The sequence below is a fragment of the Podarcis tiliguerta genome, assembly GCF_965153285.1.
Source record: "Podarcis tiliguerta genome assembly, chromosome: 14".
Lineage (NCBI taxonomy): Eukaryota > Metazoa > Chordata > Lepidosauria > Squamata > Lacertidae > Podarcis > Podarcis tiliguerta.
Genome location: NC_139547.1, coordinates 45391856 through 45413010, shown reverse-complemented (window position 1 = coordinate 45413010; position 21155 = coordinate 45391856). Strand labels below are relative to the sequence as shown.

At 48.5% G+C, this 21155-nt stretch overlaps 2 protein-coding genes across 5 annotated transcripts in view; one reads left to right on the top strand and one right to left on the bottom strand.

Moving 5' to 3' along the window:
* Positions 1-21155, top strand: part of CIITA (class II major histocompatibility complex transactivator) — a 1021617-nt gene that overhangs the window by 36675 nt on the left and 963787 nt on the right. For 2 of the 4 annotated variants that reach the window (XR_014504902.1, XR_014504903.1), the window contains exons 14-19: positions 233-325; positions 430-513; positions 1350-1433; positions 3385-3468; positions 4847-4966; positions 7762-8037. Coding sequence is in view for 2 of the 4 variants with exons in the window: in XM_083413356.1 (XP_083269482.1) it covers positions 233-325; positions 430-513; positions 1350-1433; positions 3385-3468; positions 4847-4922 (421 nt within the window). In the remaining 2 variants the exon portion in view is untranslated. Of the gene's footprint in view, positions 1-232; positions 326-429; positions 514-1349; positions 1434-3384; positions 3469-4846; positions 4967-7761; positions 8823-21155 lie in introns of those variants that run through there. The other 2 variants (XM_083413356.1, XM_083413357.1) reach the window with 1 other exon arrangement.
* DEXI (Dexi homolog) lies at positions 9091-20350 on the bottom strand. The gene is made up of 2 exons (XM_083413855.1): positions 19160-20350; positions 9091-10599 (listed from the first exon to the last, which is right to left on the bottom strand). The coding sequence occupies exon 1, from the start codon at positions 19746-19748 to the stop codon at positions 19473-19475; it is 276 nt and encodes a 91-aa protein (XP_083269981.1). The 5' UTR covers positions 19749-20350; the 3' UTR covers positions 9091-10599; positions 19160-19472.

Sequence of the window (21155 nt, the reverse complement as noted above, 5' to 3'; positions counted from 1 at the left end):
CCTGAAAGCGAGATGAGCACCGCACCCCATAGACTGGACTTAACCGTCCAGAGGTCCTTTCCCTTTTCCCTTTACCAATATTGACATTATTTTCAGCTCTCCTATCCCACGACTTAGTCACCCGCCATTTGCAAGTCCCTTACCTTTACCATAGGTGCCTGGTACGCAGTGGGCTCTTCCCAACGCTCAGTCACCCAGCTTTGGTGACCATCTTTCCCTGTCATTTTTGCAGCTTGGATTCTCCCAACGAGAACGAGATCGGAGACGAAGGAGTGACTAGCCTCAGCAGCGTCCTTCCTCGCTTGTCCTACCTGGAAACGTTAAAGTAAGCTGCCTGGTTTAAGGCGGGAGAAATGCCATTCTCGCCGTCACCCTTGTCCCCAAAGGAACTTAGCGCAGGTCCTGAACTTTGCAATGCTTTCTTCCTAGCCTGTCGGGGAACAAAATAACAGACCTGGGGGCAGAGAAGTTAGCCAAAGCGCTTCCGTCGCTGCGTTCGCTGAAGACACTAAGGTGAGTGCTGCTCCTTTCATCTTTAGCATGTCCATACCAACAAAGGTCCGTATAGTTAAAGCTATGGTTTTCCCATTTATGCGCATTTATGTTTCACAGGGTGCAAAAGAAGGGCTTTGCACCTTGCCTGGCAGAGAAACCAAGCGCCTTGCGCCCCTCCTGGGCAGCGCCCACTTGCCCGTGACTCCCGAGCCTCTCCCGATCTGTCAAAACAAAGGGGGAAGGGGGCAGGAGATCTGTACCGCCAGACATCTCTGGTTCCCCTTCGGCAGCGAGCAGCTCCTGAAGCCAGCCAGAGCCAACTGCGCTACCAGGCTGGCTCCGGGCTGCAGAGGCTGCCACTGCCACGTTTCCCGGGGACAGATTTGCAAATCCGGGGACTGTCCCCAGGAACCGGGGACGTCTAGTAACCCTACTCTAAGGTGCCACAAGAGTTTCTCCTGTTTTTGTTCTTTTGGAGTAGGGGCTGGAATCACTTGTCTGTGCTTGTCATGGGCTCTGGCGCCACCTAGTGTTGGGCTCCCTGGCTCCTGCCTTACCCGTTCCAAAGGGCACCAGCCTCCACCGTCCTTTTGACGATGGGAATTATAGTCCAACAATTTCAGGAGGGCTACAGTTTCTCCATCCTTTTTCCAAACATCTCTGACCTTCTTTATTTAAGAATGTCAGCTCCATTGGCCAAGCCGGACTGTGTTTGCATGATTTGTTACTTGAAGATGGACGGAGGCTTTTGGATGGGTCAAAAACACACGTACGAGCAGAACTTTCTTGTAAAGCGATGCTCTGCCCTGCTTCTCAGACGGATCCACGGTCACACTTGCCTTTGTTTCCTGCAGCTTGTACAATAACAACATTGGAGATGCTGGGGCAGAACATTTTGCCAGAGTGCTCCCAGAGACAGCTTCTTTGAGAGTGCTTGAGTGAGTATAAAACATTTGGCCATGAAGACTTAGGGCACGTAACTCCCACAAAGAGCCAGGTTCAAGGTGCTTTCACAATGGTTGACTGGTATCTGTTTATAATGGCTTTTTAGTGGTTTTATTGCTGTAAACAGGGACGTGGGTGGCGCTGTGGGTTAAACCACAGAGCCTAGGACTTGCCGATCAGAAGGTTGGCGGTTCGAATCCCCGCGACGGGGTGAGCTCCTGTTGCTCGGTCCCTGCTCCTGCCAACCTAGCAGTTCGAAAGCACATCAAAGTGCAAGTAGATAAATAGATACCGCTCCGGCAGGAAGGTAAATGGCGTTTCCGTGCGCTGCTCTGGTTCGCCAGAAGCGGCTTAGTCATGCTGGCCACATGACCCGGAAGCTGTCTGCGGACAAACGCTGGCTCCCTCGGCCTATAGAGCGAGATGAGCGTGCAACCCCAAAGTCGGTCACGACTGGACCTAATGGTCGGGGGTCCCTTTACCTTTACCTTATTGCTGTAAACAGCTTTGGTATTTCCCCCCATGATATAATGGTATGCAAATTTTTTCATAAATAAATACTGCAAGGCCCTCTATACTCCTTTCTTCCTCCCCCACCAGAACCTGCCCAAGCCACCCAAACCAAAACCTCACTTTGGGGATGCCCTTCTTTCTGCCCTACATGGGATGTGGGTGGGGCTGTAGTCTAAACCACTGAGGCTCTTGGGCTTGCCGATGGCAAGGTCGTTAGTTCAAATCCCCGCGACGGAGTGACCTCCTGTTGCTCTGTCCCAGCTTTCGCCAGCCTGGCAGTTTGAAAGCACACCAGGGTGAGTAGATAAATAGGTACCGCAGCGACGGGAAGGTAAAAGGCGTTTCCGTGCGCTCTGGCACTCATCACGGTTCTCTGTGCGCCAGTAGTGGTTTAGTCCAGCTGGCCACATGACCCGGAAAGCTGTCTGTGAACAAACGCCAGCTCCCTCGGCCTGAAAGCGAGATGAGCGCCGCAACCCCAGAGTCGCCTTTGACTGGACTTAACTATCCAGGGGTCCTTTACCTTTTACCCTTTTTTTACATGAATCACAAACCATCATTTGCTGCAGACATCTTGTAAGGCTGTATCTTTCTGTCTCGGCTTTCCCTGTTGCATGAAATCAGGCCCCTGCTTCTTTCTGAACAATTCCCCCCCCCCATTACATTTTTATTTATATGTATGTTTGTGTGTGTGTGTGTGTGTGTGTACACACACACATATACATACACACACACACACACATACACACACACAGTGGTACCTCGGGTTAAGAACTTAATTCGTTCTGGAGGTAAAGTTCTTAACCCAAGATACTGCTTCCGGGTTAGTGGAGTCTAACCTGAAGCATTTGTAACCTGAAGCGTATGTAACCCGAGGTACCACTGTATATATATATAAACACACACATACACACACACACACACACACATATATATGTATACATATACACACACACCTCTCTCTCTCTATATATATATATACATATAATTTTTAAAAATATTTATATATAAATGCGTTTTTGACTACTGTTATTGATTTCTTTAACTTATACCCCACCTTTTCCACCAAGGAGCTCAAGGTGGCGCTCCAGATGCCTTAGCTGAGATTCCCAGAGAGCAGGAGGTTGGGCTAGATGACCCTTAAGGTCCCTTCCAGCTCTACAATTCCACGATCCTCCCCCTCATTTACTGGTGGTGGTTTTGCTTTCATGGCGCTGTTTGTTGTTTTGATGTTGTGAAATGCTTAGGGTTGAAAAACTGGGAAATCTGGGGGTGGGGGAGAAATGAAGTGTGTGTGTGTTTTCGTTAAATGTTTTAAATATTTAAAGCAAATGAAGTAAGGAAACTCAGGACTACCCTGCTACTGCGGAGGTTTAGCAAAGCAGAGGCGGCTCCTTTAGGCTAACAGCTGGTACGCTCATTTCTTTCCAGCATCCATTGCAACAAGATAACGGCTGCTGGAGCTCAGCACCTGACGGACAGCTTGAGGAAATGTCCCCGCGTCCAGAGTGTGGCGTAAGTCTTTGCCTGGCTTGATATCCCACCTTGATCACGAAAATGCTCTCAGCTGGGTGCCGTCCCTGGTCATATCCAAACCATGCATTTTGAGCCGTATGATACCCCTTTGAACAGTCATGGCTTCCGCAGTGCATCCAGGAGTAGACCATGCGGGTGGCGTTGTGGTCTAAACCAATTGGCCTTGCCGATCAGAAGGTCGGCGGGTCGAATCCCCGCGACAGGGTGAGCTCCCATTGCTCTGTCCCAGCTCCTGCCAACCTAGCAGTTCGAAAGCACGCCAGTGCAAGTAGATAAATAGGTACCACTGCGGTGCAAAGGTAAACGGCGTTTCCGTGCACTGTGGTTTCCGCCAAGGTATTCCGTTGTGCCAGAAGCGGCTTAGTCCTGCTGGCCAAATGACCCGGAAAGCTGTCTGTGGACAAACGCTGGCTCCCTCGGCCTGAAAGTGAGATCAGTGCCTTATGTTTCCCTCCCCTTATGATCTATGGGCTACTTTTAAAATGAGACTGCATTTTTAATTACATTTTAACCTGTATTTTAAATTGGTTTTTCTCCCCTCCTATTATGTTTTTACTGTAATTTTACTGGTGTTAGCCACCCTGAGCCCGGCTGTGGCCAAGGAGGGCAGGGTATAAATAAAATTAAATTATTATTATTATTATTATTATTATTATTATTATTATTATTATTATTATTATTAACAACCCCCATAGTTGCCTTTGACTGGACTTAACCGTCCAGGGGTCCTTTACCTTTACCATTAATACACAAAACCCATGATTGTGAATCTTTTCTCTATATTATCTGGATTCCCATTCCCTTCTACCAGGGTCTCTTCCATTATTTGCATATCTTACCCATATGTGCATGTGTGTAATTTTACCAATAATGGTGGGGGAGAAATGCAATGCAATTAAACATTTGAAAGGTGAACACACTTTGCAAATTGCATGAACTGAAACACAGCCGTTTTCGAAATCTTTGCTTCTCCAAATTTTGCAATGCGGTGCCGAGTAATGTGCAGAAAGATGCATGCACCAGGATAAATGTACATAAGAATGCATATTAATGAAAAATAACATTAAAAATGCATTGCATTAAGAGGAAATGGCTTGTGAAAACATCTGTATTAGGGGCAACAGGGCATGCAAAGCTGTTTGTATTAGGAGAAATTTGTACTGAAATGCTGATATTTAATGAAGGCTTTGAAAGAAATGCAAACTTACATGGAAATGAAGAGATTTGAAAATTGGAAATACAAAAAACTGAGAGAAACTGGAACCCACAGATTTGTATATCCTTGCTCAAGATAAGGGGCTTCAACAAAGCAAATTTCCTTATTCTGTTTTCTTTTCTTCAACCCCCCCTTTTTCAGGCTATGGAACCCCACTATTCCCCATGGACTTCTAGATCATCTGCAGCAGCTGGATTCTCGAATCAGATTACTCTAGATCCAGCAAAACCAGGGCCGAACAACGTTGGGATTTTGAAATGCGTAAGTATTTTGAATCAGTATTTAGGATGTTATTGGCTCCTGCATTCTGCTCTCCTGTAAAAAGTGATAAAGGTAAAGGTAAAGGCACCCCTGCCCATACGGGCCAGTCTTGCCAGACTCTAGGGTTGTGCGCTCATCTCACTCTATAGGCCGGGAGCCAGCGCTGTCCGCAGACACTTCCGGGTCACGTGGCCAGTGTGACAAGCTGCATCTGGCAAGCCAGCGCAGTACACGGAACGCCATTTACCTTCCCGCTGGTAAGCGGTCCCTATTTATCTACTTGCACCCGGGGGTGCTTTCGAACTGCTAGGTTGGCAGGCGCTGGGACCGAAAGACGGGAGCGCACCCCACCACGGGATTCGAACCGCTGACCATGCGATTGGCAAGTCCTAGGCACTGAGGTTTTACCCACAGCGCCACCCGCGTCCCGTAAAAAGTGATAGACCCTCTAAAATGAAATATTCCTGCTGATTCCAACCCCCCCCCCCCCAAATGACCATGCCTCCCCATCCGTTATCAGGAGTTCAATATGTGGAGCTGGAATTGTCTGCCAGCCATCTCAGATACTGTGGTCAGATATTAAAACTTCCAGATTCTGCCACTGGAATAATTTGTGTCCATATATGTAGTTTAAATGTTATTTATGTTTAAATAGACCTGTGTCTGAGTTCTTTAATTCTGCTAGCACTGATCTAAGGCCCAATCTGCTCTATACATTTAAAGCAGTTTCATGCCACTTTAAATTGTCATGGCTTCCCCCAAAGAATCCTGGGAAATGTAGTTAGTTAGGGCCTTGTTCGGAGACCCCTGTTCCCTCCATGCAGCTACAATTCCCAGAGTTCCCTGGGAGAGACATCCTTAGCAAACTACACTTCCCAATATTCTCTGGGAGAAGCTGTTCCTGCTTAAAGTGGTATCGTCGTGCTTCAAATGTACAGTGCAGAAGGAACCTGAACGCCAAATAAATTTTAAACGGGTCTGAAAATTAAAATGAAAATGTGTTATTATTATTATTATTATTATTATTATTATTATTATTATTTTAAAAAATGGTTCAAGGTATCATTCCACCTATTCAAATGTGTAGTGCAGATGGGCTCTGAATATCATTGGCTCTGGCGCCACCTACAGTTGGAAGGCAAGGTTGGAAATTGATTCTGTTGCCCCACCCATTTTCCCTTTTAGCCCAGTTCAGTGGTACCTCAGGTTACATATGCTTCAGGTTACATACGCTTCAGGTTAAAGACTCTGCTAACTCAGAAATAGTGCTTCAGGTTAAGAACTTTACTTCAGGATGAGAACGGCGGTGCAGCAGCAGCTGAAGACCTCATTAGCTAAAGTGGTGCATCAGGTCAAGAACAGTTTCAGGATAAGTACAGACCTCTGGAATGAATTAAGTACTTAACCTGAGGTACCACTGTACAGGCATTCAGTTCCCAGGAGGCTTCCCAGGAAGGAATGCCTCTCACTGGCCACTGCAGGTCTAATCCGGCTCTTTCCATGTCCTCTTGGTCTGCTGGAGAGGTCTTAGCAGGAAAGTGCGTTTGAGTTGTACTCAGCTAGCTTTTGCTCAGAACAAACCCATTGAAATCAACGGACCTAGCTTAGCCATGCCCATTTATTTCTATGGGTCTGCTCCGAGTTTAATGTTAGTTGGGACGCCACCCTCAAGTCTTTGCATTGCTTAGCACCACAGGGAGAAGACCCACGTGAAAACGTTGACTTCAGAATGCAGACTAAGGGGGCTTTAAAAGAGGATTAATGGAGGAGACGCGGGTGGCGCTGTGGGTTAAACCACAGAGCCCAGGACTTGCCGATCAGAAGGTCGGCGGTTCGAATCCCCGCAACGGGGTGAGCTCCCGTTGCTCGGTCCCTGCTCCTGCCAACCTAGCAGTTCGAAAGCATGCCAGTGTAAGTAGATAAATAGGTACCACTCCAGCGGGAAGGTAAATGGCATTTCCGTGCACTGCTCTGGTTTGCCAGAAGCGGCTTAGTCATGCTGGCCACATGACCCAGAAGCTGTATGCCGGCTCCCTCGGCCAATAAAGTGAGATGAGCGCCGCAACCCCAGAGTTGGCCACGACTGGACCTAATGGTCAGGGGTCCCTTTACCTTTTAATGTAGGAGAGGGCTACCAATGGCTACTAGCCCAAAAGGCTTATTCCACTGCCTTCATAGTTGGAGGCAGCGATGCTCCCAAATAAATGCCAGATGCTGGAAACCACAGGAGAAGAATGTGGCTCTCGCACTCGGGTCCCCTGCATGGAGGTTTTAATTGGGGCATCTGAGTGGCCACTGTGAAATCAGGATGCAAGACTCTTCTGATGTTGTTGTTGTTTAGTCGTTCAGTTGTGTCCGACTCTTTGTGACCCCATGGACCAGAGCACGCCAGGCATTCCTCTCTTCCACTGCCTCCCGCAGTTTGGTCAGACTCATGCTGGGAGCTTCGAGAACACTGTCCAACCACCTCGTCCTCTGTTGTCCCCTTCTCCTTGTGCCCTCCATCTTTCCCAACACCAGGGTCTTTTCCAGGGAGTCTTCTCTTCTCATGAGGTGGCCAAAGTATTGGAGCCTCAGCTTCAGGATCTGTCGTTCCAGTGAGCACTCAGGGCTGATTTCCTTAAGAATGGATGCGTTTGATCTTCTTGCAGTCCATGGGACTCTCAAGAGTCTCCTCCAGCACCATAATTCAAAAGCGTCAATTCTTCGGCGATCAGCCTTTTTTATGGTTCAGCTGATGTTACGCCCTTAATAATAGCAAACCGGAAAAGATGTGTGTGTTTATGACTTGACAGGCACATCCTTCCGAACGGAGGACGAAGAAGCAGACATTTTGCATGGGATGCTTCATGAATGAAAATGGGAAATCAACAACATCCGGCTACGGGGGCCTCTGTCCTGAAGGCATGGATTTGGGAAATAGCTTGACACGGTTTTGAGGAGCCACAAAAGAATGCAAAGCGCAGTTTCCGCAAAACGATCTTTAGCAGCTGAATAGACTGTGGAGCAGTGCAAGGTCTTTTTGTGTATACAGTGGTACCTTGGTTCTCAAACTTGCATCCCGGAAGTCTGCTCCAAAACCAAAGCGTTCCACAACCAAGGCGCGCTTTGCCACAGAAAGTAATGCAAAATGGATTAATCCGTTCCAGACTTTTAAAAACATCCCCTAAAACAGCAATTTAACATGAATTTTACTACCTAACCATTGATCCATAAAATGAAAGCAATAAGCAATGTACTGCAGTCACATAATCAATCAATCAGTAGCTGAACTGGGTTCCACACAGTCACAAAAACAAACAAAAAAGAGCCGCAAAAACAAAACACTCAATAAATAGGAAAAACAGACACTCCAAATGGAATTTTAAATTGTATTTTTAACCTGTATTTTAAATTGTCGTGTCCCCCCCCCATTATGTTTTTATTGTAATTTTACTGGTGTTAGCCGCCCTGAGTCCAGCTCTGGCCAGGGAGGGCGGGGAATAAATAAAATATTATTATTATTATTATGTGTGTAACACTCAAAGTGGAAGTGTGGCACTCAAAACGGAAGCGTAACACTCACATTGGAAGCATAACACTCAAAACAGAGCATGTTCAGCTTCCAAAAAAAGTTCGCAAACTGAAACACTTACTTCCGGGTTTGCAGTGTTTGGGTTCTAAGTTGTTTGAGTACCAAGGCGTTTGAGAACCAAGGTACCACTGTACACACATTTCTTATTAGACCATTGTAGATTTCCCACGCCCCCTCCCTGTCTCTGTCTGTGAGTCATTTGAACACGGTTTTACGGTGTGTGCAACCTTCAGTAAATATGCATATAATCTTCAATAAATGTGTGTTAAATCTTTTAGGTAACCTCTTTGCAAGCGCCTTCTTTGATGGTTGCAGAGAGGGCTATTCATCCTAGACACATAGCTGGGGCAGCAGATCTACTGCTATCCAAGCTCAGCTTAAAAGCCTCTAATGGAGGAGCCAGCGACTTTCAAGGTTTCTTCTCAACAATTCTGCTTGTCATTGGAGCACAATGGCTCGGGCCCTGCTGTCGGGGACAACACAAGATAACCGCAAGAAGACACGGGAACTGAAACCGCTTCACAGATAAATGAATGAGCAACACTCTCGATCAGTTGACCTGCATACTTGTGTATTTGAAAGAGGCTGGTTATCAATATATTGCTTTTTACATTATTATTTTTTTAAACATAAGAACTGCATTTCAACACTAGGCAAAATAACGTGGGAATTAACAAGACCCCCTTCCTTTCCCAAAATTACAAAAATACTTACAAAAGCAATTCTTTCCCGTAACACTGTGTGGCAGACGCACCGACTCCCTGCAATTCTCTTCATTTTTTTATTCTTTAGAAGGCGACGTTTTGAGGGTTATGAAATGAGTTCCTGAAGCTTTATGGGATTAGGGTGGGGTTTTTTTCCCTTTCAGAAAAGTGTGACCTGTTCTATAGCTCATCAACAGCAAATGCAGATTGTCGGCTGGGAGGTTATGATGATGGCAGAGCAGATCCTGCACATTTTAGGAAGGGTGCAACTGCAGTCCCTGTGGGCTAGTAACAACTCTGGATGCAAGTGTTCCCACATCAAACTCTCCCTTGCTTGCAGAAATCTAACATGTCAGGGAGAAGGCTCCTTTAACGACACGCAAACTTTCCATACACAGACAAACTTCGACATGGCAGAGATTTTTTAAAGCAACCGTTCACGTGCATTGCAGAGTTGTACTGGTGATACACAAGGAATGCAACAGGTCCTGAACCGAAGGTGGCTACCCTTATGAGGCCCGTCTGTGCAAACTGGGCCCAGGACCGCATGCAAGGTTGTGGGGATGGCCAAAACCAACCCTCAAACTGTGTGCAGACGGTGCAATAATGTGCCGGTGCTCTCTTGCAATACTTCTTGAAATCTCATGGCGGTTTTTCCAGCCCCCCTTAAAAAAACAGGGATTGGGAGCCTTACAGATGTGGTTTAGTGCCAACTCCCATCAGCCCCCAGCCAGCATGGTTGATGCTCAGGGATGGTGGGAGTTGTAGTTCAGCAATATCTGGATAATTGTAAGTCTCCCCCACCATGCCCCATCCTGCTCCATCAACCACTTTAGCAGGCGTGCGGAAAATCTTTGGCCCTCCAGATTTTGCTGAACTGCAGCTCCCATCATCCCTGGGCTTTGGCCCTGCTTGCTGGGGTTGATGGGATTTGTAGTTCAGCAATATCTGGTCCCCCTCTCACCACACACCTGCTCTCAGCTTCTTATCCTGACAGTACCACCTAGCTCAACATATCAACATCAACGACTTCTCCGTTCCCTGGAAGTTTGTGACGTGTGATTGGCAGCCCGGCTCACTGTTAAAAATGACCCGGCAGTGTTTCTCGTGACTTGGAAGCCCTTCTGGAATCTCTAAGCAAATTCTGATAGCTGTGCATAATCGGTTTCCTGCAGAATCATGGCAAATCCCTGAAAAACAAGCAAATGCTGAGGACATCCTCAGCCAGGCTGTTAGGAAGCCCACGTTGCTCTGGAAGCCGTTTCCTCTCGCAGAGATGCAAGTTCACGACCGTCTTGCCCCGTAATCTGGGGCTCCCAGCTTCTTTTTCACATGTGCAGAAAACGTGTGCAAATCTGGATTTCAAAAAAGGAAAAGGAAACGTTACACAAGAGAAAAGCACGCCCAGGGAGAGGACAGAGCAGGGTGAAATTAAGCAGGAAACAGAAAGTGATTTCCCTCCCTGTTTCAGAATGCTCAAACCCTGATGGGTTGCATCTCAGTGTTAGTCCCGTTCAGAATAGATCTATTGGAATTAATGGAGGCTACTAACACAGGCAGGGATGTGGGTGGCGCTGTGGGTTAAACCACAGAGCCTAGGGCTTGCCGAACAGGAGTTCGGCAGTTCGAATCCCCGCAACGGGGTGAGCTCCCGTTGCTCGGTCCCTGCTCCTGCCAACCTAGCAGTTCAAAAGCATGTCAAAGTGCAAGTAGATAAATAGGTACCGCTCCGGTGGGAAGGTAGACGGCATTTCCGTGCACTGCTCTGGTTCTTCAGAAGCAGCTTAGTCATGCTGGCCACATGACGCGGAAGCTGTATGCCGGCTCCCTCGGCCAGTAAAGCGAGCTGAGCGTTGCAACCCCAGAGTCGTCCGCGACTGGACCTAACGGTCAGGGGTCCTTTTACCTTTCCCTTTACTAACACAGGCATCTGGTCGGAGACTGAAAACAGGATGCTGAATTAGAAAGCCTTAGCTCCAATTGAGTGGGGCTCTTCTTACTTTCCTAAAACACGTTTGTCTCTTAGGAGTAAAAGAAGCTGCCTTATACTGAGTCAGAGTAGAGAATTGTGGGGTTGGAAGGGACCCTGAGGGTCATCTAGTCCAACCCCGTGCAACGAAGGAATCTCAACTCAAGCATCCTTGACAGATAGTCATCTGACCCCCAAGGAAGGAGAGTCATGAGGGAGTCCGTTCCACTGTCAAACAGCTCTTACTGCCCGAAGGTTCACCCTGATGTTTAGTTGGAATCTCCTTTCTTGTGACTTGAAGCCACGGGTTCAGGTCCTACCCTCTAAGTAGCTCCTGGTGTTCCCTACACTGACTGGCAGGGTATCAGGCAGGGGTCCCTCCCAGCTGTATGTGGAGATGCTGGAATTTGAACCTGGGACCTTCTTAATCTGAAGCAGATGTTCCACAGCCCAGAGTGATGGCCATTCCCCAGATACTGCAAGGTCCTACAAAAACCAGGGCGTGCCATTTTAGGGTCTGAAACATAAAGGTTTGCACATTTCTGCAGTGAGGGGTCTTAAAAACAAGTTTTTGGGTTTTGAGGAATTCAAACCTGCTGTTATTTTTGTGACTGGACAATACTTAGCTTGGTAAGTCTACATCTGATGAAGAAGCACATAAACTGCTTTTGGAAAACCAAAGAAATTTAATTATTGATTGATTGACTGATTGATTGATTGAATTTATATACCACCCTACACCCGGGGGGTCTCAGGGCGGTTGACAGAATAAAATCAAGATATAAAACCATAAAATGCCTAGTAAAAATAAAAACACCAAGCCAATACCCCCCACAAAAAAACCACATTATTATTATTATTATTTTACCTTCTGGAAATGCCAGGTAATGCTAAATACCATATTTTTCGCCCTATAGGACGCACCGGCCCATAGGACGCACCTAGATTTGGGGGGGGGGAAATAAAGGGGGAAAAATTTTTTTCCCCCAGGTGCGGGGCTGGGGCGGGGGAAGCCCGAGCTTCCCCCTCCCCCAGCTCCCAGAACGGGACCCAGAGCGAGGCCTCGCTCTGGGAGCTTGCGGGGCTGGAGCAGGGGGAAGCCCTCCGCCAGCCTTCTAACCAATTCGGAGGACAGTGGGAAAGGCGCGCTCCACCTCTCCCGCTGTCCCCCGAGTTTGCGGGGCTGGCGATGGGGAGGAGCAGGCTTCTCCCCCCGCCAGCCTTCTAACCAAGTCAGGCTTCTCCCCCCCAGTTTGTGGGGCTGGCGGTGGGGCTCTCCTGAAGCCTGGAGAGCGAGAGGGGTCGGTGCGCACCGACTCCTCTCGCTCTCCAGGCTTCAGCGAAAGCCCGCATTCACCCCATAGGACGCACACAGATTTCCCCTTCATTTTTGGAGGGGAAAAAGTGCGTCCTATAGGGCGAAAAATACGGTAATAATAATAATAATAATAATAATAATAATAGGCTATCGTTTGTATTGATTTCTATGCAGTTTTACACACATTTTACTTACCAAGAAAAACTAAATTATATTAATTTAACCAAATCATATTTTGAATCCCAAAGTCATGTTACAACTTCTTAGCACCCCTCATTTTTCGAATTTGAAAGTTACGCTATTCCACACGCCCTGATCCTGCATGGTTCTGGAAAAAAGGTTGAAATAGGAAGTTAGGAAACTCTCCTTTATCGAGTCAGACAATGGGTCCAACTATCCCAGAACTGACAGGTAGCACCTCTCCAGATTTTCAGAGAGGACTTTTTCTCCCCACCCTATTTGGAGATACAGAGGATCAAACCTGGGACCTTCTGCATGCAAAGCAGGTGTCTTACCCACTGAGCTACGACCCTTCCCCAAGGCTGATGCTAATTATCACAGGTAATGCAAGCAGGAGGGATGCGGGTGGTGCTGTGGGTTAAACCACAGAGCCTAGGGTTTGCCAATCAGAAGGTTAGCAGTTCGAATCCCTGCAACGGGGTGAGCTCCCATTGCTTGGTCCCTGCTCCTGCCAACCTAGCAGTTCGAAAGCACGTCAAAGTGCAAGTAGATAAATAGGTACCACTCCGGCGGGAAGGTAAATGGCGTTTCCGTGCGCTGCTCTGGTTCGCCAGAAGCAGCTTAGTCATGCTGGCCACATGCTGTACGCCGGCTCCCTCGGCCAGTTGTGAGATGAGTGCCGCAACCCCAGAGTCGTCCGCGACTGGACCTAATGGTCAGGGGTCCCTTTACCTTTACCTTTACCTTTACCTAGGGCAAGCAGGTATTATTATTTACCTATTCTGCCGTTCCTACTGCAGGAACCCATAAACCGTTTTACCCAGCCTTCCTCAAGGCTGAGCGGTCAATAACCTCTTCTGTTTTGAAACCAGATCATCTCCTGTGCTTGCTAAATCTGTATGACATTGATGGATTCCCGAGGCGCAGGCAGTGCCAAGCCAAAGCCGCCTGCTTTTTATATACCCTGCATTGCAACAATTGCCACAACTTTGGGCAGCGACAGATTCCTTTTAATGCTTTCCGTCTGGTGACCGTCTTTCTGCAAAGTCAGTGCATTAACGGTATTCCGGCTCAAGTGGCCAAAAGTGCACTTTGCAACTCAGGACAAAGGGAGGGGGTGCTTTGGGGGACCTGTGCAGAGGAACCAAATGCTCTCAAGGAGGAAACGTGATGGTCAGCTCCCAGCCTCACCCCACACCGGGACCACAGCGTTGTGCAGTTCAGACAGTGCCAGATTTACGTATAAGCTAAACAAGCTATAGCTTAGGGCCCCACTCTCTTGGGGGCCCCCCAAAAAATTTAAAGGGAAAAAAAACCTGGATGTACATTTCCAAAATATAAGATAAAAAACAAATAAAATAAAACCTACATACAGTAACAGTGTGTTGTGTTGTGTTGTGTTGTCTTCTATGATGTAAGTACAGTGGTGCCTCGCAAGACGAAAAGAATCCGTTCCGCGAGTCTTTTCGTCTTGCGGTTTTTTCGTCTTGCGAAGCAAGCCCATTAGCGGATTAGCGCTATTAGCGCTATTGGCAGTTTAAGGGCTATTAACGGCTATTAAAGGCTTAAGGGATTTGCGGATTAGCTGCTAAAAGGCTATTAGCAGCTTAGCGCTTTAGAAAAAGGGGTTGGGGAGTGGAAAAAAAACTCAAAAATTTTCGTCATTTTCGTCTTGCGAAGCAAGCCCATAGGGAAATTCGTCTTGCGAAGCGCCTCTGAAAACAGAAAACCCTTTCATCTTGCAGGGCACCACTGTAATGGACCCTGCCTGCTCCCTAAAATATCGCTGGTTTGATCATTTCTATGTATAGGGTGCCTATATTCTGCATGGCCTGGTTGTAACAATTACTTTGATAAAATATGTATTTTTGTTAACGTGCAAACGGCTTTAGATACCTATTAGGTCTGTAAATTACCATATAGCATATATTCAACACAAAAACCAGCGATTATTTGTTGTTGACAAAGGACAGCTGGACATATAAAGGGCCCCATTACCTTCAGTAGCTTAGGGCCTCATCAAATCTAAATCTGGCCCTGAGTTCAGACCTGGGCAAAGCCATTTGAGGAAGGGGGCAAGTTTGTGCCCCATCTGCACTACACATTCAAGGCAGTATCCTACCACTTTAATTAAGCATGGCTTCTCCCAGTGAATCTGCCAGAGGTGCAGTATGGGGGGGAGGCTACCAAGATGATCGCGCTGGGTGCAACCATTTTTAGGGGGGAGCCTTTGCAGCTGCTGCCCCAACTGGAGGTGCCCGCCTTACCGAAGCAGCACACTGAGCAGGAAATAGGAGAGGATAGGCCAGTGGTGACCAAACTTGGCCCTCCAGCTGTTTTGGGACTACAATTCCCATCATCCCTGAGCACTGGTCCTGTTAGCTAGGGATGATGGGAGTTGTAGTCCAAAAAGAGCTGGAGGGCCAAGTTTGGCCACCACTGGGGTAGGCCCTTTCGTCCCCCATCAGTGGGGACAGAGGGCAAGGCTCACAGTGGTGGCAGCGCCCCAGCCTGAGAAGGTGGACACACATGTCCTGCTGCTGCTCTGCAGCTTTGTCCGGCAGCAGTGCCGCATGGAGGCATAATAATTTCCTTGCCCTGGGCTCTGGCAACCCATGCTACACCACCGATAGGGCTTGACAGGGCCGTCTCAGGACATTTTGCTGCCTGAGGCAAAATGGACAGATTGCCACTGAAGGGTGCTGAAAGTCGTTAGGACTCTCACGGAGCTCCCACTCCCAGAGTTCCCTGGGGGGCGGAAGCGACTGGGAAACCACTCTGAGAACTGTAGCGGCATGGAATAGGGGCCTCCCAGCAACTCACAACTCTTGAGCTATAGTTCCCAGGGTTCTTTAGGGGAAGCCGGGACTGTTTACATTGGTATGGTGCTGCTTTAAACCAGCGGTTCTGAACCTGTGGGTCCCCAGATGTTGTTGGACTACAACTCCCATCATCCCTGAGCTCTGGCCTTGCTAGCTAGGGGTGATGGGAGTTGTAGTTCAACAACATCTGGGGACCCACAGGTTGAGAAAAGCTGAAATATACAGTACAGAGGGGCATTGTATTGGCAAGTTAACCCTTCCCCCCCTTTGGTGTAACCTTTGTTGGGGGCAGGCACCCATGCAAGTGGTGGGCGGGGCCAGAGGCAAATAATGGGCGGAGCAACAGGTGTAACTTTTGCCTCTGCTACATTCCAGCCGCACAACACTCAGAGGCATCTTCAAGCCTCTATCCAGGCAGGCGAGCATCTTCCCAATTCAAGGACAACATCCCAGCCAGGCTAATGGACTTGAGGAGCGTCCATTGCAGGGGCAATGGGGGGGTTAGCCCAGGTTTGCCAAGCCAAGCTCACGGGCAGCACCAATGGTTTTGGGGCACCTTTGCTGGTCTGCAAAGAGGGAAAAGTTCCTTCGCAAACACAGTTTGCATCCCCTTCAAAGGGGTTTCATATAAACCCCAACCAGCCAATAGGCACCCCTTTGTAATTGTCCCCTGCTGTCAATGTTATGGTGGTGGGGAGGATGGTCAGGATCTGGCCTATGGGCCAAATAACAGAAGTGACAGCCAGCGTGGTTTTCTATCTGACCTGGGTCCAGAGAACTCCATTTCCTGGTTATGTATTCATGACAACGCTCAATACAAATCAGTGTGCTTAAAAATATATATATCATGATGCTGATAGCTGCATATGGAAGGGAGATCTGAACCTCATTCGTTTAAGGCTTAAACTGCTTTCGCTGACATTTTAAATGGCTCCTCTCTCCGTATTCTGGAGAGATACCAAGAAATGCGATAATATAACTCAAGTTTAAAGGGAAGGGTGAGGGAGCTGAGGGACGGTAAGCGAGGAGGTTGGGAGGGTTAACAGAGAGCAATCCTCCCCAAAAAAGGCAATGAAAGCAGGTGCTCAAACAAGAAGTCCCTTCTGGGTCCTGATATGCATTATCCCACCAGCACCACCTTGCTTTGATCTGCTGCAGCTGCTTAGGATGTGCTTTAGCACATTCTCGGTCTTCCCGTCTGTGAAATGGGAGCAACAGAGGTCTACCTAGTAGATCTGGTGCAGGTGCTTAAGATATGGGGCTTAATTGCAGTTACTAAATTAATAAATAGCAAGCACCATGCTAAAACTACGTCCATTTCAGCTGAGGGAGCAGATACTGAGCAACTAACAGTACCGGTCTGAGGGTAAGGTAAGTTTTTCACGCCATCTGAAACTGCTACCCGGAGTCAAGCGCAACTCATATGAGCCAGCTGGGTAGCAAAGGGAGAGAGAAAACAGAACTCCTTTTGCCTTGACTAGATAGAAACATCTGGCAGGTGTATAAGATCAGATCCAAGGTGTTTGGTTTTTTACTTCAATCTGAATTTAATCTTGCCTCTCTCGACATGGCACCCTCTGGACTACAACTTCCATAAAGCCCAGCCACCATGTCATCTGTGACAGGGCCACAGCTCAGAGCATCTGCTTTGCATGAAGGTCTCAGGCCCATAGCTGTCAAGCGTCCCTTATTTGGCGGGACAGTCCTTTATCCCAGAGCCATGTCCCACTGCTGTCCCTTATTGATAAATAAGCTCCTGAAGGTAATGGGGCCCTTTCTATGTCCAGCTGTCCTTTGTCAACAACAAATTGTTGCTGTTTTTTTGTGCTGAATATATGCCAAATGGTAATTTATGGACCTAATAGGTATCTAAAGCCATTTGCATGCAACAAAATATGTATTTTCGAGGCTGCTGGACCTTTATTTTCAAATTTGTAAGTTGACAGCTATGCTCAGGCCCCATCCACTCTCTCTGCATAATACTTATTCTGTATTTGTAAGAAATCACACTTTGAGTACCAACTGTGGTAGAATGGCAGATGAAGATGATAGATTTTTCAGAGCTAGCTGACCTGACCGGAAAAGTCCGCGACCAGAAGGAGGAGTATCAGTAAGAATGGACGAAATTTAATGACTATTTAGTTAAATATGCTAAGTTAAATTAATTGGGAAAAGCTTGCAATTACCAGATAGGCTTAGGATTTAAATACGTAATGTGAAGAATTAATATGTTTAATGCTGAATTGGTAAGAAAGATGTTAAGTGATTAAGTTAAGTTTATAAGAATTTTGATTTGGAAAACCGTTAAAATGATTTGCACTGAAATTCAACTAGGGGGCTACGAGGAAATCACTTAATGTTAATAAGATTAGTTTTAATAAGGTTATGATTTATGTTTGTTTGTCTATGATTTTGTGAAAATCAATAAAAAAATTTGAAGAAAAAAAAGAAATCACACTCTGGAACTCCCTGCCTATTGACGGCAGGCAGGCACCTTCATCGCACTCTTGGCACCTGATGAAAGCTTTTTCGTTCAGGCAAACATGACTTCCCCCTGGAGAATCCTGGGAACCGTAGTTTCACCACACCAAAGCTACATGTCCCCAGAAACCTTAACGAACTACAGGTCCCAGAATTCATTGGGAGAAAGCCACACACTTTTTAAGGATGTGCGAAACGCATGGTGCGGATCTGAACTATGCACACAAAATACCCTTGCCGAATGTGTTGGAGGAGGCGGGGTTTTGCAGAAATGGGTGCCCCAGCCCCATCTTATGGGTGGGTTAGGAATGAGTGAATCTGCGCAAGCAGCCTTGGGGGGGGGGGGTCATTGCATTTTCATGGCTGGTGTTCATGTCAGATTAGAGCCATCACATAGCGGAGAGTGCTCAGTGCTAAACATGCGTTAGACAGAAGGTCGCAGGTTCAATCCAGGGATTGTCCCCACTCTACAACCCTGGAATGCCACTGCCGGCCAGTGTAGACAATACTAAGCTCAATCTGACTCTGTATACGGCAGCCTTTTATACCGAATCACGAGGAATGGGATTCTGTAGAATCGTAGAGTTGGAAGGGAATCCTGCCCACAGCCATCCCAGGGTGGGCTTGAACCACCAGCCTCCTAGTTAACCGCCAGACACAGGGACTCATTGCACCATGAGGCTTCTTACTTTGTATCTAGGGATAGGGCTGGCAGCCCAGTCGATGTGGAGCGCCGCTGCCAGTCCGTGTCGACAATACTGAGCTAGATGGACCGACAATCTTACCCTTTCTGTGTTCCACTGTGGTTTGGGGGGAGCACCTAGCCATCCCTTCTACCTGGGCGAGTTTTGAACCTGCTCTCTGCCAACAGGGGAAAGGGCAAGGCAGATAAAAGCAACCGCTTGGATCGTCATAGAGGCATGCCAATATGTACAAGAGCCTCTGCCCAACAGGCGTTGCAAACTACAACTCCCATCACACACACCCCAGCCAACGCACCTGTTGTTGGGAGTCATAGTACAAAACCTGGAGGGCGCCAGCTTGGCAGAACTCTGATACAGGATCATACCCCCGCCCCCAGACCTTTCCAACGTGCAACTTCTTTCCCTCTGCACAGCTGGATCAAACCGTAAAATGCCACTTACTTCAGTGCCCCGAAGGGACTCTGTCCGTCCGTGCCAACTCTGGCTCCCTCTTCCTGCCTCGGCGCTGTCTTGCCTGCCTTTAGCATGGCACCCCCAAAAGTCGGTGGCCCTCTCCCCAGTCTTTCCAGATCAAGCAGAAAACCCACGACTGGGGCAGGCGGGGCAGAGGGCTTCCTGGCACCTGCCGAGCTGGGCTGTCCCTGTGCCCCCATCGCAGTCTACAAAGGGTCCGTCCAGCTGTGCCCACATCTGGATGCAGCGACGCTCCTCTTCCCAGCCCGTGCCAGTTTCTCTTTCGGGGAGGGGGCCCGAGTTATTCCCAGTAGCCGTCCAGCACTTCCACCTCGCTGTCCAGCTCGTAGAGTCCCAGAGCCGGGTCGGAGACCACCCCGAGATCCACCAGGGCCTGGTCCATGTCCTCGGGCAGGAAGACGATGCCGACGTTGAGGGCGATGTACTCCAGCAGGAAGGCGTAGTAGAGAATCAGCAGGTTGACGAAGAACAAGCCCACGTAGAACATAGAGGGCGGCAGCGGGGGCGGCGCATGGGGGGCCCACGGCTCCAGCTGGGTGCAGGCGGCAGAGGGCATCCAGCGTGGAGGAGGCCCGGGCCCAGCGGAGGCTGGAGACTGGGGGAGGGCAGCAGCAGGAGCAGCCAGAGGAGATGTCCAGGAATCAAAGAGAGCCCAGCGCCTTCGCCTGCCTGCCTACCTACCTACCTGCCTACCCACCCCTGCCTGCAGCAGTCTGCAAACGGAAGAGGGCGCCCCCCAGCGATGCCCTTGCTGTCCTCAGCCCACCCCCCATGCCAGCGCGCCCTCCTTCTCCTTTCCAGCCTCTGCAAATCTCTACACCCAGAAGCGGGCGGTGCAAGCGAGCAACTTCGCCCTGCGGCCCCCCTCCATGCAACTGGCTCCCCCCACCTCACTTTTCAGGCCTCAGATGCGCCGCAAGAGGGGGGAGGCTTTGCAGAGCCACCTCTTGCACCCCCCTCCAGTCTTCAAAGAAGCAAAAGCTCGCTCCCGCCCCGTTTTTTAATGCAAGGGGCTCGCTGCTCCGCCCCGCTCAGCGCAGCCCCCCTTTTCTTCCAAGGCCCCCCCCCCTTCCTTCCTCTCTTTCTGCATCCACACTCTCAGACGCATCACTTCCCTCCGCGTAGCAGAAGCAGCTGTTCCCCGCAAGTGCCAGGGGCCCGCCTCTCCCGAGCGCGGATTGGCTGGCGCCGGGGAGGGTGAGTGACAGCCGCGGGGTGGGGAGGAGGGAGAGCTTGGAGGAGGTGAGGTTCCCAGTGGGTTGCGGCCGGTCCTGTAAGGTAGGCGCCTGGACAGAAAGGTAGAATTGGAAAGGACCCCGAGAGTCATGTAGTCCAGCCCTCTGCAATGCAGGTATCTTTTGCCCAACCGGGGATTCGAACCCATGACCCGCAGATCAAGAGTCTCATACTCTGCCGATTGAGCAATCCCTGATCAATTGTGTGCTTCGTCCCATTGCGCTCACTGGGACTGACTTCCAAGTCAATGTGTCTGATTGCTGATTCCGTGCTTCTCTTGGCAGGACCTGAGTTTGTTTACTGAAATCATTTATGGATTGCTTTCCTATGACAGTGCCAGATTTATGTATAAGCTAAACAAGCTAGAAGCTATATCCTCTTGGGGGGCCCCGAAAAAATTACAGGGGGGGGGGAAGAACTGGATGTATATTTCCAAAATATAAGATGGAAAACAAATAAAATAAAACCTGCATACAGCAACAGTGGTTTGTGTTGTATAGGCTCCTGTGATGTAAGTAATGGGCCCTGCCTGCTCCCTAAAATATCACTGGTTTTCTCCTTTCTATATATAGGGTGCCTACATTCTGCATGCACTGGTTGCATGGGAACATGTGCAAATGGTTTTAGATACCTATTTGTTGTTGTTGTTTAGTCATTTAGTCGTGTCCGACTCTTTGTGACCCCATGGACCAGATACCTATTAGGTCCATAAATTACCATATAGCAT